The sequence below is a fragment of the Amblyomma mixtum genome, chromosome 6 (genome assembly GCF_055824585.1).
Source record: "Amblyomma mixtum isolate Tamu chromosome 6, ASM5582458v1, whole genome shotgun sequence".
Lineage (NCBI taxonomy): Eukaryota > Metazoa > Arthropoda > Arachnida > Ixodida > Ixodidae > Amblyomma > Amblyomma mixtum.
The window spans coordinates 111,834,390-111,848,158 of NC_143017.1; the positions used below are offsets into that span (position 1 = coordinate 111,834,390).

The 13,769-nt window shown below is 45.4% G+C and overlaps 1 protein-coding gene across 1 annotated transcript; it reads right to left on the reverse strand.

Moving 5' to 3' along the window:
• Positions 1–4,200: 4,200 nt before the first annotated feature.
• LOC149340041 (uncharacterized) lies at positions 4,201–8,964 on the reverse strand. Its single transcript, XM_089551043.1, has 4 exons — positions 8,951–8,964; positions 8,131–8,216; positions 6,508–6,531; positions 4,201–4,394 (listed from the first exon to the last, which is right to left on the reverse strand). Exons 1-4 carry the CDS (start codon positions 8,962–8,964, stop codon positions 4,201–4,203), a joined length of 318 nt encoding a protein of 105 aa, XP_089407169.1.
• Positions 8,965–13,769: the final 4,805 nt, after the last annotated feature.

Genomic DNA, 13,769 nt, shown 5'->3' on the forward strand with positions numbered 1-13,769 from the left:
CATATCTAAAGTCACTGGAACTCTGAAAGTACCGCAACCAGCGGGCGGCGCGCAGGCAACATTGGGGTGTTGTTGCCAGAGGTGGTCCAGCGCGGCGAGCGCGTCGTCTGCTAGGCGAAGAAAGTCTCCCTTGCGGCGGCCTTGTTCATCGGTTTTGCGCAAAAATTAATGAAAGTATTCATGATTGAGAGCTTAGATGAGGTGAGGGTTTCGAAAACCTTGAAAGCGTTGCACGACAGCTGCGCAGCCTCTCGTATTCTTGAGCCCATGGGTGTGAGCTAACAACGCAAGAAGCAGGCTTGTCCTATCGCTTCCGCGAGAGGCTCGCAAATGTATGTTTTCGGGACCCGGAAAACTTCAAAGCCGGCAGGCTGCGTACTTACCAGCGCTATATAACAAAACGTTTAGTAAATCGCTTCACTTGGAAGTCTGCTGCGTATAAAACGTTCCCTTTACGCTTACTGTTTCCTGCCGCCTGTTCTTCCCTCCGTGTGGTCAGTAGCCGGTCGGAGGCTTGTGGGAGGCAGTTGGGCGACCCTAAAGTCGACGAGCTCTCCGAAATCTCGTAAAGCAACGTCTCCGAAGACATTTATAGCTGTCACGCTCACACAGACACACGACGCACAGAGACACGCACACGCACGCACACAGACACACGCGGTGCACGAAGACACGCGCGCACACAGATACGCACGCAGACACACGCACTGACAGAGACACGCATGCACAGATACACGCACGCACACAGACACACGCGGTGCACAAAGACACGCGCGCACACATACGCACGCAGACACACGCACGCACACAGACACACGCGGTGCACAGATACGCACGCAGACACACGCACTGACAGAGATACGCATACACAGACACACGCGGTGCACAGATGCGCATGCAGACACACGCACTGACAGAGACACGCATACACAGACACACGCACGCACACAGACAAACGCGCGCGCAGCACACTGCGCGCACACAGATACAGGCGCGCGCACAGAGACATACGCTCAGATAGAGGCACAGACACGCACGCGCACACAGACACACACGCACACAGATGCGATACTGAACGTGCTACTTCGTAAAACACGCAGTCCAACCCCATCGGAAGCACTGCGCCCCGTCGGCTCCTAGAGCGAGTGGACCATCTATGGAGGCGCCTAATCACGTGATCGCAACTGGCCAATAGGCGGCGCGGCGGCGAAGAGAAAACAGCTGCGGTACTTTCAGAGTTCCAGTGACTTTACGCATATCGTCTATTGTGGAGTCTAAAAGAGGCGCCCGCCCCCTAGGAAGGATTGGTGCACATTCAAAGTTAGATCGTTGCTCTTGTTGTTACCGGATGGCGCCACGCATCGTGCTATAGCTGACCAGTTCATAAGTTTTCGCCTTCATTTCTGTTTTCTGCCCTCATAATCAGCTTTGTAACATTGTTTATTCCTCACGGAAGGTAAGTGGTGGCTCTCACTCACCTCGTAAAAGAATGCCCCCCCCCCCCCCCCTCCCTCCCAAATCGCCCTCTGCAGCGAAAATTTATATGCTGTAATTGCGGTTTTATACTGCCATGTCTTTAAAGCGCTATTTAGGTGAGAAAATTTGATAGTGCAGATCTTGTATGGTTTAATGAACGCTTATACGTATAGGAGTAGCAGTGAATGCGGACATGATGCTTACTTGTATTAAGAAAAGCATCGTGAACACACCTTAGAAAGAAAAAAATGCTACAAGTATTGAAGAGCAACGAAAACACATTTATTAGCATTAACTGAAAGGAAATTTGTATAACTTGCCAAAGACGTTCTTTCTTTTCAACTTGCTTCATTCCAGATTTTCAAGCAGGGATACATAAAATGGCAAAATAGTGAACGCGAGTGGCTGCACAACTAAACTTTGTGCATGCGCGGGTTGTTAGCCATCAGTCAGATTTATGGGTGCCAGTGTAACTTTCCCGTCTTTTTAGTTGCTTTATAATTTTTAAGAGACTCAACGTTTCATCCCAAACTATGGTAGAGTTCAGTAGACGGAACTCAAAATTTTGCAACTCTTATGTTATGATGAGTAAACAGTGGTGCAATGAATGTAAGTACGACACATCTGGAATACAGTAAGTGATTTCTTTTCAATACAGATGGGTGTCAATATTTTCTTGTGTGGTCGTGGCCCACATCAGTGAAGAGTAATTTATGTCAGTGGATTAAATTGCTTGGTATAATAGAATATTGCGCTACTGGAAGGAAATGACCCCACCTTGATAGTGCGCCAACCCCGGGAGAGAGTGCCCACGATAATTTTTTCAATGTTATTATATGTCCATAGCATGTCAGCAGCGAAAATCACACCAAGAATTTCATACTTCTTAACTATTCTAAGGTGCATTTCCGAATAACGACCGTTCTTTTATGTGCGCCTGCTTGCCTCTATTCATTGCTGCTTTTAATTTTAAACCATGGCTGTTAGACCAATTCCAAATCGTTTAAACTTCTTTCTTGGTTTTTCCTCATGCTTAAGCTGCCACAGAGTACTTCCCTGGGGCAAACGTGAAGTCAGTAACCTGTTCAATGAGTTCTTGTGAGTGATGGAATCACACTGCTGGCGATCAAAGAGAAAGACAAAGAGAGCCGAAGTCCGTGAGCCCCATAAGTAAACTGCTTGTTAAGTAATGCTTCGTGGCTTAAACCAGTCTCCAAATTTTTCGTCCAGAAGGCCGAATTGTAGTTTGTCAAAACGACTAGGGCCAGCAATTAAATAAAAGAAAAATATATTACTAAACAATGACCGGCATCTGGTATAATGTGCTTTGCATTTAACATATTCATTCAACTCATCATGTATTATGCTGCTGTTATGACAAAGAAAGCTCAGCATGATTATGCTTAGTTGCATAGAAATGCATATACCTATAGATCGTACCTAGGAATAAAAATAAAAATTGGAACAGAAAATAAAAGCACAGCGCACCCGGAGGAAGCCACCTGTAGCAAGCAGTGTAAGAGGCCGAAAGAACGAACAATTGCACGTTCTTTTGTGTACTGTAAATCATATAATGAAGCGTTTAATAACTCATTTGTTGGAGAAATTGCCCGGTAATTGAGACAAGTTTTTAACCACTGTTATGCACTGGTACTGCATTATCGTTTGAACAAGGTGACTAGGTAAGGAGCAATGACGTTCACAGAGGATTTTAGGTAAAAGGAGTTAGGCCGTTAGGACCACTGGCAGTAGTAGTGTTGATGTCACTAAGCCGCTTTTGCACGCTACGTTTGGTAAAAGCAATTAATTCATAGTTGCAATTACAGATCCCCGCGTTTGCTTAAGTTTGCTGACGTACGCTGACGCAAAAGCAAATTGAAAACAATTGATTAAAGCAGCATGAATTATCAGCATCGTTAGTATTGAATCCACCGTCGAAATCTAAATTCATTATTTCGACCGATTCATGGCGATTAAGTTTGAAAACCTGCAACAATTCCTTACGATTGCTGCGCACTTTTGAACTTAATCCATTAAAGAAGCTATCGTTACTACCTTTAAATAATTACAACTTTTAACGTACTGCCGTTAGCACCCACTGACTGCAACACAGCTGGAAATTTATTTTTTGTGCAATTTCAGCAGGCGATGTTCTTTGTATGCAGAAATGTGTAGTGTCTAATTTCTGAAAAAATTATGCCTGACCAAGTTCTATCCGTTTTACTGCACTCATTTTAGCAGTAGCCTCGCGATCGGTATTCATCTTTGGAGTATTAGGACCAGGATTTTTCAATGTATCCCCACATAAAAACTGTAAAAGTTGATATAACCAACCTCGACCATATTTAATGTGAATGCACACCTAATAATGACACACAGCAAGTCCTTGGGATGCAGCAACGCAATAGTACTCCGATCTAAACTGTGATAGCATGCATGCTGAAGGTAATTATCGAAGATTAATCTGTGTGAAATACAGCGGTAAGGTTACGGCCAATGCGACTTTCTGCCCCTTCATTGACTTACATCCTTCAGCCTTATTTCACTGTTCAACTATTTAATTCTATTTTATTCTCTTCAGTTTATCTGCACTGTGCCGCAGATTCCATAGTCATCCTTTGCCCTTGAGCCAGGCTCTGAATCAAATGTTCGCATTTATTGGCAACGTTTTCGCATACTTATGCACCCAAAGCTTCGTTTCGAGCAGAGCTAAAGCGTTTGTCCCTAATGGGTTGGGTCGACGGAGGGCTGCCACTTTGCGATCGTCCAGCCGTTCAATCCAGCTTCGGCGTGAACGGTTCCCGATGATGCGCGGTCAACGGAGACGGAAGTCGAAACCACATGAGCAGTGCCATCCGGAGCCGATACCGACAGTAGCGTTGGGATGGTGGCGTCTTCAGTGTCGCTAGTAGTATCCTCTGGATCAAAACAGATAAACACATAGCAGACAGCATAAATCATTCGTGCTTCTAGAGCCAGCCATTCTCAAAACTAACAACACAATCCGGAGTGGAAAGCAAGAAATCTTTCGTGTTTTTTCAGCTTGTTTTTTTTCCCAATAGCCTAAATTTACCCCCTAGTTCACTAAAAAGGCTAGCTCTGCTTGTAAGGAGGCTTTTTGGACACCATAAATTTCTGTTCGGGCTCTGCTCATCCACTGCCAAGTGTACACACTGGGAGTAGTAGGCCTTATTGCATGTACCAAGACCCATAGCCGTTACATTGTGAACAATGACTCTTCGACTGCGGATGTAAAATAATTCTTATATTTTAAAATTTTGCTTTTCTCTTTTGTTTCACTGTTCTGTACTCTGTAGCACTTCTGATTAGCTTGATTTGTTTGCATATTTATGCTCTACTTTTCTGATAGATTGTGCCAAGCAATGCGTCTCTAACGGACGGTCCAAGCACTCGTCAGCTCGGTATCCTAAGATGCCCGCGCAAGTATTTTGTTCACAGGCCGTAGAGAAATTTCATTACCACTAAGTTACTCGACTGCTGATGAAGGTGGTGGTGCAGGTAAAAACGATGTTGATGATCACTGGGAAGGCTGCACTCAGTTACAGTAGATGAGCGCAGTGGTGGGTCGGCCGATTTTCAACAGACATTACGGTGATGTCCCAAAACGCTTTCTTAATAATCAAGAATTTCTCCCAGCAAAAAAAACGCGCATACAAAACAAGAAGCTTTCAGGTGTAAGCGCTCGTATCTGCCTTTCAAAACATTTTGTGAAGACAAATATATGGTCACTCGTGATATCACCGCTGTTTTACAGATGTAGTTATAAAGGGGTTATAAGATTGATATAAAGAACAGCAATCGGATATTGTGTGTTTGACGCTTCAAAGCTCCACAACAAGAAAAACATGTGAGCTGTTCGCGGAGCGTGGGTTTAAAATTCCTGACTGCACAGTGAGGCATAAAAATTATATTATAAATTCTGTTTAGATAATGCTGTCGGCTGTTTATGAAGCTATGTAAGCCCACCTGACATCGGCGGAAAGTAAGCAACTGTGCGGTGTTAAAGTGTCTTCCTAAGCAATTATCACTGCTGTTGTTACACCGCCGCGGTGGCTCAGTGGTTACGGCGCTTGGCTGCGCACCCGAGAAACGAGGGTTCGACCCCGGCCGCGGCGGCTGAATTTCGATGGAGGCGAAATTTTAGAGGCCCGTGTGCTGTGCGATGTCTTACATGTTAAAGAACCCCAGGTGGTCGAAATTTCCGGAGCCCTTCACTACGGCGCCTCTCATAGCCTGAGTCGCTTTGGAACGTTAAACCCCCATAAACCAAAAACCATATTTCCAGCTTGTTACCGTCACCATTCCTTCGAGATAAGTTCTCGTTGCTGACTTGCGCTGCTTCGTGGGCGGCAGCCATATTTTGAGCATTTTTGAGACGAGCGCTGCAGTGCGATCCAAGCCGCGCGCCGCCAGGGATGATGGCGATGTAGCTACGGTATTGTAGTTTAGTTATGCCACGCGACGGCGTTCTGGAGCGAGGCTGGCGATGGTCTCGTGACCTCGGCAGTTATGACGCGACGGCGGCGGAAATTCCAGCGGGCGCGCCTTTAAAAGCCGGTCCGCCATTTAAGTCCGGGCTTGCTAGGATCAAATCTGCTTCTCTGATACATGCAAATGGCTTACGAGTGGTCAGAGCGAGCTTTAGTACAAAAATATCGGCGGTCGAGTCAGAATGGTTGGCTCAGCCTAAACTGCTTGGAAAACTGCCTGTAAACGCCGTGGAGTTTTGTATTCGGGTTACCGGGCAGTGACAACCGGAGCCGACTTAGAAACGGATTTAGAAACTTAGAAATCGACTTAGAAAGCTAGACAGTAGGCAGCGATCTGAGAAAGCCTGCTTTCATTTTTGGAGGGCCCACCACTTCGCTGCTGGGAGCGGCAGCAGCTTCCACTCGCTTGATCTGCTAGAATCCACTGCATGTACATGCACAGTCATCGAGTAGGAATGACGTTGCACACGTAAATGAACCTGTTTTGGCACAAGTTCCGCCATGTTCGGCTCACACTCACCATCAGGGCCGCCTTCTTCGACTCCTGTAAATGATTACAGAACAATCACCAACGTGTGCTCGCATGTAAGAACAGCGTGGAAACGTTTCCGAGTCGCAGTGAGAATTGCAATGGGGTACGCTAGTCACTGGAAACAAAAGCAGGCTTTGGGGCTGAGAGTAGCAGAACAGTGATAAACGCGGCCTTCTAAGCGTGTTTTTGCCTCCTCCTGGTTACATCTACAACTGTGAGTCATATTTACGTGCGGCGCCTGCAACCGCACATGCAAAGTGGTCTCCTTCATTGGGCAGCAGTTGTACAAGTACGTGTACCGTCCACACGGGCTCTGCTGATGTAATCTTTCGAACACTGCCTCAGTCCTGGCATTGACAATAATGATCTGCATATTTTAACTATCTTTCCATTTAGCGTAAAGATAAAACGGAATGAAAAGCCGGCGTAGTTATTATAGCCCTCGGAAAACAGATCCGCGTCGAACATTTACTCATTCATTGTTTCGAAAATGTGAGTGACTTGTTATCTGCGGCTTGGTACGCTGATTCCCGGGGCTTGCTGCAGGCCCCCAAATTGCGCATAAAGGTTTCTCGATGAGCTATACAACGTCTTAGCAGCAGTTCAAGGCAATTTTTATAACTGTCCTATGATATTAGATGGCGACTTTCAATTCCTTATCACGGAATGGTCTAGTACGCCTCCAACTAAGACGGCCACGCGCACAAAGGAACGGATTTTCTGCAGTTATTAATTTTTGCAACTCCCGGAACTCGTTATGACTACGACACGTGGTGATGCGATTCTTGGTTTTGTTGCTACAATGCATCTTAAGCGAGCATTCGTTAATGTACAGGAATGCGTTAGCGACCCCTGCGTTGCACACTTTGATTTTTCCTTCGCTTTGGTTTTTTGCCTCGCTAATTTTCTTGTTTTGATAAAGGCTTCAGTAACTAATTGCTCCAAGAAGTATGAGCCATCCACTGGCTGCGAGCAAGAATCTCCACTCAATGACAAAATTACATAAAAAGTGCTAATCGGGTCACATTGTTTGTAACCGCACGCACAGGCAAAAGTTGCTCCTCAATTTTTAATAAATGCTGTTCCAATCTTATATTCTCAGTAAACAAAAAAAAAATGTTTATGATGGTGAATGATACGCCTACCTTTTCGGATGAGCACTACACTATTAGAATAAGCAAATTAGAAATCAGACTGGGCATGTTTTCCAAAATGGTACATGTTTGTACTTCCTTTCGCTGCATATACCAGTGCTGGACATTTGTTTGGAATCTTGAACTATCAGCCACACTCTTTTTGCAACTTGGTTTCGTGTTGACATTTGAAGAAACAAAACGAAGAAATTTGCGTCTGTGTGTGTAGGTGTCGTGGCCAGAAGGAACACGTTCTGGACTGTCGTTGAGTACAGTGCCACCTACGCCATCGCACATAAACAGCTCTTCGTGATACAGGTGGAACTCAAAGAACGCGGAGACAGCACAATGGCGTATGTATTGCAACGAAAAAAAAAATAGAATTAGAAGGCAGCATTATTAGTTTGATAGCTTACAATTTTTACCAAGACGGTAACACAGCATGAGACCACTAAAAGCTAGCGATAGCGACACTTACGTATAACGAGGATGAACGCAGCGACGACCATAAGGATCAGGCTGAGAACCACCAAGAGGGCCATCAAGATCTCGTTCATGACCGACCTGTGGAACCAGTTGGCAACAAATGTCGTAGTGAATACGCCTTCCAGTTGGGGTTTAATAAGAAAGCGAGCTATGCGCCTTCCCTGACAGTGTTCGTAGTTGTAGAGACAGAACTATAGAAAAGTACTGCAAAAATTATGACAGAACGACGAGACGTCTTGTCTTATTTTGGGCACGACTCTGCTCAATTTCTTGCCTGAAGCGTGTCTCACAAGTCGGCGCGTCATCACATGAGTTTTCGCTGGCAAGATGAAATTACTGGCCAACCCTAGTCAATTTGGAAGGACGCTTGCTGGCGTGCCCATGAAATTAGAAAGAACACTATAAGTGCACCTACAACGCCAGTGGCAATGGAAGCGCAGTCACTGAAGTCAATATCTGCTATATCAGCTAGAAGTACGAGATGAGATTAGACTGTGCCCTAAGGAGAACCAGCGTACACTACTAATCGTCGACTAACGAGGCATTATCTTACGTACTCTGCCATCGACCGACTCACCTCTCCTTTCTTTCACCTGGAAGAAAACAAACGTCCAATGAGAGGCGAAACATAGATTTTTCGTACTCTTACGGAACAAATGAGTCAAGCGTGATCGCAGCCATGCCATAATGACCAACGGCGCTTTGTAGTCGATGAGCGGTCCGCTTGGCAACAGGGTTGTATTCTCAAGGGCAAGCAGGTGATGTAAGACTTTTGAGTTATGTGACTCTAGGCCATCGCTGTCGAAGGATACCCCGAGAACGCCATGTTGTAAACGTGGTACATCATGTAGACAGGAGTACAGCCGTTCATTTTTTTAAGCTTAGGCCGCAGAGATGCTCGCTTCAAAGCCGTGTAGGGGAGCTTCTGCAGCATCCATGGAAGTTCTAGCCTCCACAGGTGGAAGGGCCAAAGTTTCCTTTTACCTTCAGGAGATCTGGAATGCTGGAGATGCATAACGAGCCACACGACGTGGCTCAGATACCAGTCCCCCTGGCCTCTAAACTTTTGACAAAGGGTATACGTGCAGCCTAAGCAGTGGCTGGGGGCCCTTTGTTGTCGGTACACAAAACTCGTTGTCTTTAGATTTTCTCGTCAACACATGGAAACTACCTGCACCATGGCTTTCGTTTCAAGGCGATATTTGTAACGCAAACATTCTTGGAAGTAAAAGCACCAAAATCAGCGCCGTGTGTTCTAACCGAGGACAGCCGTCTCACTTGTTGACCAGTGACAACCAGATGCAACTGAGGAGTGGGGACTCTCAAAAACTGCTCTGTCGTGCGACCGTAATGGGTTTGCAGTGGCCGCTCGCGTGGAGTTTGTCATTTATCCGCCCCGCAGGAGTGTGGAAGGTCGATCTCATGCTGACGTTTTAGTAGTTGAAGCTTTTGTGAACTTTTGAAACATGACAACCTCTGTGAGGTTTTCCTTTTTGTTGGGAGAACATATCTGAGAAGGCGTTAAAGGTGAATTACATGTTCCACAAGTTCCGGACTCAACATTATTCTACTAATTCGTGGATGCGAAGGCTTAAGTATATGTTTCTAATAGCTGCTGTCAGATTTGATGAAGTGCACAAGCCTGCCGGTTTAGTGAAGACCGCCATTCACCGGAACCATTTCTAGAAAGGAACTTGACACGCTTGGAAAATTCTTGACGTACTGAAAGGGGCCCTTAAGTGATTACGACGGCCACATTCCAGTGCAAAAGATCTGTAGAGGTGGTCATTTTGGGTATTCTAGTGAAATTTCAAAGCTCTGCGTGGACTCTATAACTTAAAAATAATTTTAAAAAATCGCTGCTCGCAGTAGCTCGCAACCAACTAGGGCGACACATCGCACCGAGCGCCCCCTACCCCTTTCACGTCAGTGGGCAGAAGGGTCAGCCTTCAAGCTCGCCCTATCTGTTTACTGACGTTGTCGGTGTAAGGGACGCGCAGTGATGTGTGCCAGCAATAAAATTCGAATAAGGAAAGGTGTCAGGCAGGGAGACACGATCTCGCCTATGCTATTCACTGCCTGTTTACAGGAGGTATTCCGGGGCCTGAAACGGTAACAGTTGGGGATAAGAGTTAATGGAGAATACCTAAGTAATCTGCGATTTTCTGATGACATTGCATTGCTAAGTCACTCAGGACATGAACTGCAAAACATGATCTATGAATTAGACAGGCAGAGCAGAAAGGTGGGGCTAAAAATTAACATGCAGAAAACCAAAGTAATATTCAACAGTCTAGCAAGAGAACAGCAGTTCACAATTGATGGCACGGTGCTAGAAGTAGTAAGAGAATATGTCTATTTTGGGCGGGTAGTGACAGCTGATCCGGATCATGAGAGGGAAATAACTAGAAGAATAAGAATTGGGTGGAGCGCATATGGCACGATCTCTCAGATCATGAATGGCAGTTTACCAATGTCCCTCGAAAGAAAAGTATACAACAGCTGTATCTTGCCGGTACTCACCTAAGGGGCCGAAAAGTGGAGGCTAACAAAGAGGGTTCAGCTTAAGTTACGGACAACGCAGCGAGCTATGGAAAGAAAAATAATAGGTGTAACGTTAAGAGATCGGAAGCGGGCGGAGTGGGTAAGAGAACAAACGCGGGTTAATGACATCCTAGTTGAAATCAAGAGGAAGCAGTGGGTTTGGGCAGGGTATGTAATGCGAAGGCAAGATAACCGCTGGTCCTTAAGGATAACAGAGTGGATACCAAGAGAAGGCAAGCGTAGCAGGGGGCGGCAGAAAGTTAGGTGGGCGGATGAGATTAAGAAATTTGCGGGAATACGGTGGCCGCAACTGGCGAAGGACAGGGTTAATTGGAGAGACATAGGAGAGGCCTTTGCCCTGCAGTGGGCGTAGTCAGGTTGATTATGATGATGGTGTTGATGAGTGAGGTGTGTCGCCCCTATCAGTTGTGAACTACTGCAAGTGGCGATTTTTAAAAATTATTTCTAAGTTATACAGTCCACGCAGAGCTTTCAAATTTCACTAGAATACCCACAAAGACCACCTCTACAGGTCTGTTTCACTAAAATATGCCCACCGAAATCATCAAAATGGCGGTGATATTCAACGAGACAGACTAGGTCTTGAGGCGTCCGAGGGCAAAGGTGAGGCGTCCGTCAGCAGGTAAAATGCTGGGATTCCGACTGAGCTGAAGCGAGGTCTAATTCGTAAATTCCGATGGTGAAGGGTCTCAGCAGTCGATCAGCCTCAGTACTTTTGTTGATAGAAAGGTGTGTTTCGTGCTGTAGATTTTTGCCTTTGTGGAAATATACTAAAGCTTGTCATGACCCAACTTAGAAAAAAGAATTTAGTTTTAGCCCTAAACTGAAGCAGTTTCTGCATCCAACCGCATAATACCCGTTCACCTGTGCCCGTTTTATATTTGGCGCAGCTTACCCTGTGAAAATAGGGCTAGACTTGAAAATGCGTCTGCAAGAGGAAAACAAATACCACAGTTATCAATGAACGAATGCCATGTCACTGCTCGCGCGTAAGAAAAATCCCACATTTTTTTCCGCCTAAACTTACGTTAGCATTATACCAGCGTTTATCGCTACTCCGAGTTATTCATCGCACTTCAAGCATTATGGTTTTCTTTTCGAGCAGAGTTGTATGCTTCCGGTTTTCATAACGGGCTCTTTGAAAAAAGGCTGTACTACATTGCAAATGTAGTGGCCCTTTCTCAGAATGCCTTGTGCATCCAGCATATTTGTTACTTGAAAAACACTGTCATAGCAGACTATAAAGGTTCAAAAGAAAATGGATGTAGGCGTTAACATTAAGTTTTAGTATAATTTCAGAGCTGAAAAAAAAAGACTAAAATAAAAGTTAAATCACCGCATTTTATTGCTTGCATGGTTGAGGTGGCCTAATCCGATGCTATTTCAAGATTCGCATACACGCGAGCATATGTTTCCGGAACGCGACTTTCTAACAAAAATTTAATTAATCTCCACGCAGGAGGCAAATCTGCACGCAGGAGGCATCGATGTGGGATTTAACTGCCTTGTGTTCGTGCCATTCGCACACCGAAAAATGGGCTGCTTAGAGCTATTTCAGGCATTGTGGAAAGACAGCGATGACATAAAGCGAATTGTTTTTTCGATAAAACTGCGCTGCGTGCAGTATAATGTCGCAAGGACGGACATATATGGGTGCAGGAAACCTGCCCCTAACCCCGAATCGAGAACATTTTGCCGGAAAAAAATATTGACTTGCCGTTTGTGATAAAGAATTAAGCAAATACAGTATGTAAATCTAGCCAGGTTTATTTTATGCATATTGGGAAACAGCGGTTGAATAACGAACATTTTCTTGTGTTCTTATTAGCCCTAGCACAGTGTTTAAGTAGATAACGACACTCGAGAAATAAAGCAGCATCGAGAAGTAAAGCAGAGGCTAATTTACGCTTAAGCTACGGCGTTGCAGCACGCAGACTGCGCATATCCCCTTGTTGCGTCCGATCAAGAAAGGAAGCATGAGCAAATAAATTCAAATAGTTTAACAGCACGCCGCACGCCTCACGGCCTGACCGTGTTATGGACGCTCAGAAGACGAACGTTGTCAAGCAGACGAGGTGTCTTCTGTGTGACCAGATATGCGTTAGCGTAATCCGCTCTCTCTCTCTTCAGGCTTGTGGACAGTGCTGCTAGTGCGGAAACACTCATAGGCTCACCAACACCGAACAAGGATCTTGTCACCGTACGTACGGTCGTACGTGCGATCTTGTGCCGTTGCCTAGCAACTCAATCTGGGCAGTAACTCGGGTAAGCCTGGGTAAGTTCGGAGGAACGTCGCCCCCGCTACGCCAGAGGTTGCTCGGGAAGAGCAGCATGGGTCGCACAGTCCCTACTGGTGGCTGCGATATAAACAGCCACCTGCCAGCGCAGTGGCGTATCTCTTCACCGCTGTGCCAATGCGCTGGTAGTGGTACGAGGTAGTGGTATGAGGAAGTAGAGAATGACCAATTCTGCATATATGTGCATTTACCCACTAAAGATATCACGTCATGCCCTCAAGGCGAGGATTAAGTGTCCTCTCCACTTGATGAACGAACACCTGCTGCCGACCGTCTACTTGGTTTAACTACATTAAACCCCTACTAATATTATTACTACGATGGATAATTTTGCAGTGCACGGCTCTGACTCCCCTCTCGTCCATCTTGGGGCTAAATATATTCGTTTTGTCTGTTTTAAATGCGCAAAAGGACTAAAAGAGATCAGGAAAGTACCGGGCAAGATGAGGAAAAAATATTCTGCAGAAGTGAATTACACTTGGTGACCCCCATATTACCAGGACAAAGAGCTGAGAGGCATTTTGACATCATGCCGCTGTAAGAAATACTTACCATTTCCGGACATTAATGAAATCCAATCTGAACCTGAAAGCAGAAAGTCGCCAAAATGATATCACTAGTTCTGATGCATAGTCCGAAACATCCCACCCGGCAACAACTCCAGAACTGTGAAATGAAGTTGGAACTATCATAGAGTACAATTCGTTGAAATTTCTGGTAAGTACTTATTTTATGTTAGAAAATAAGGCAGCAGTGTGTGTAGCCTGGC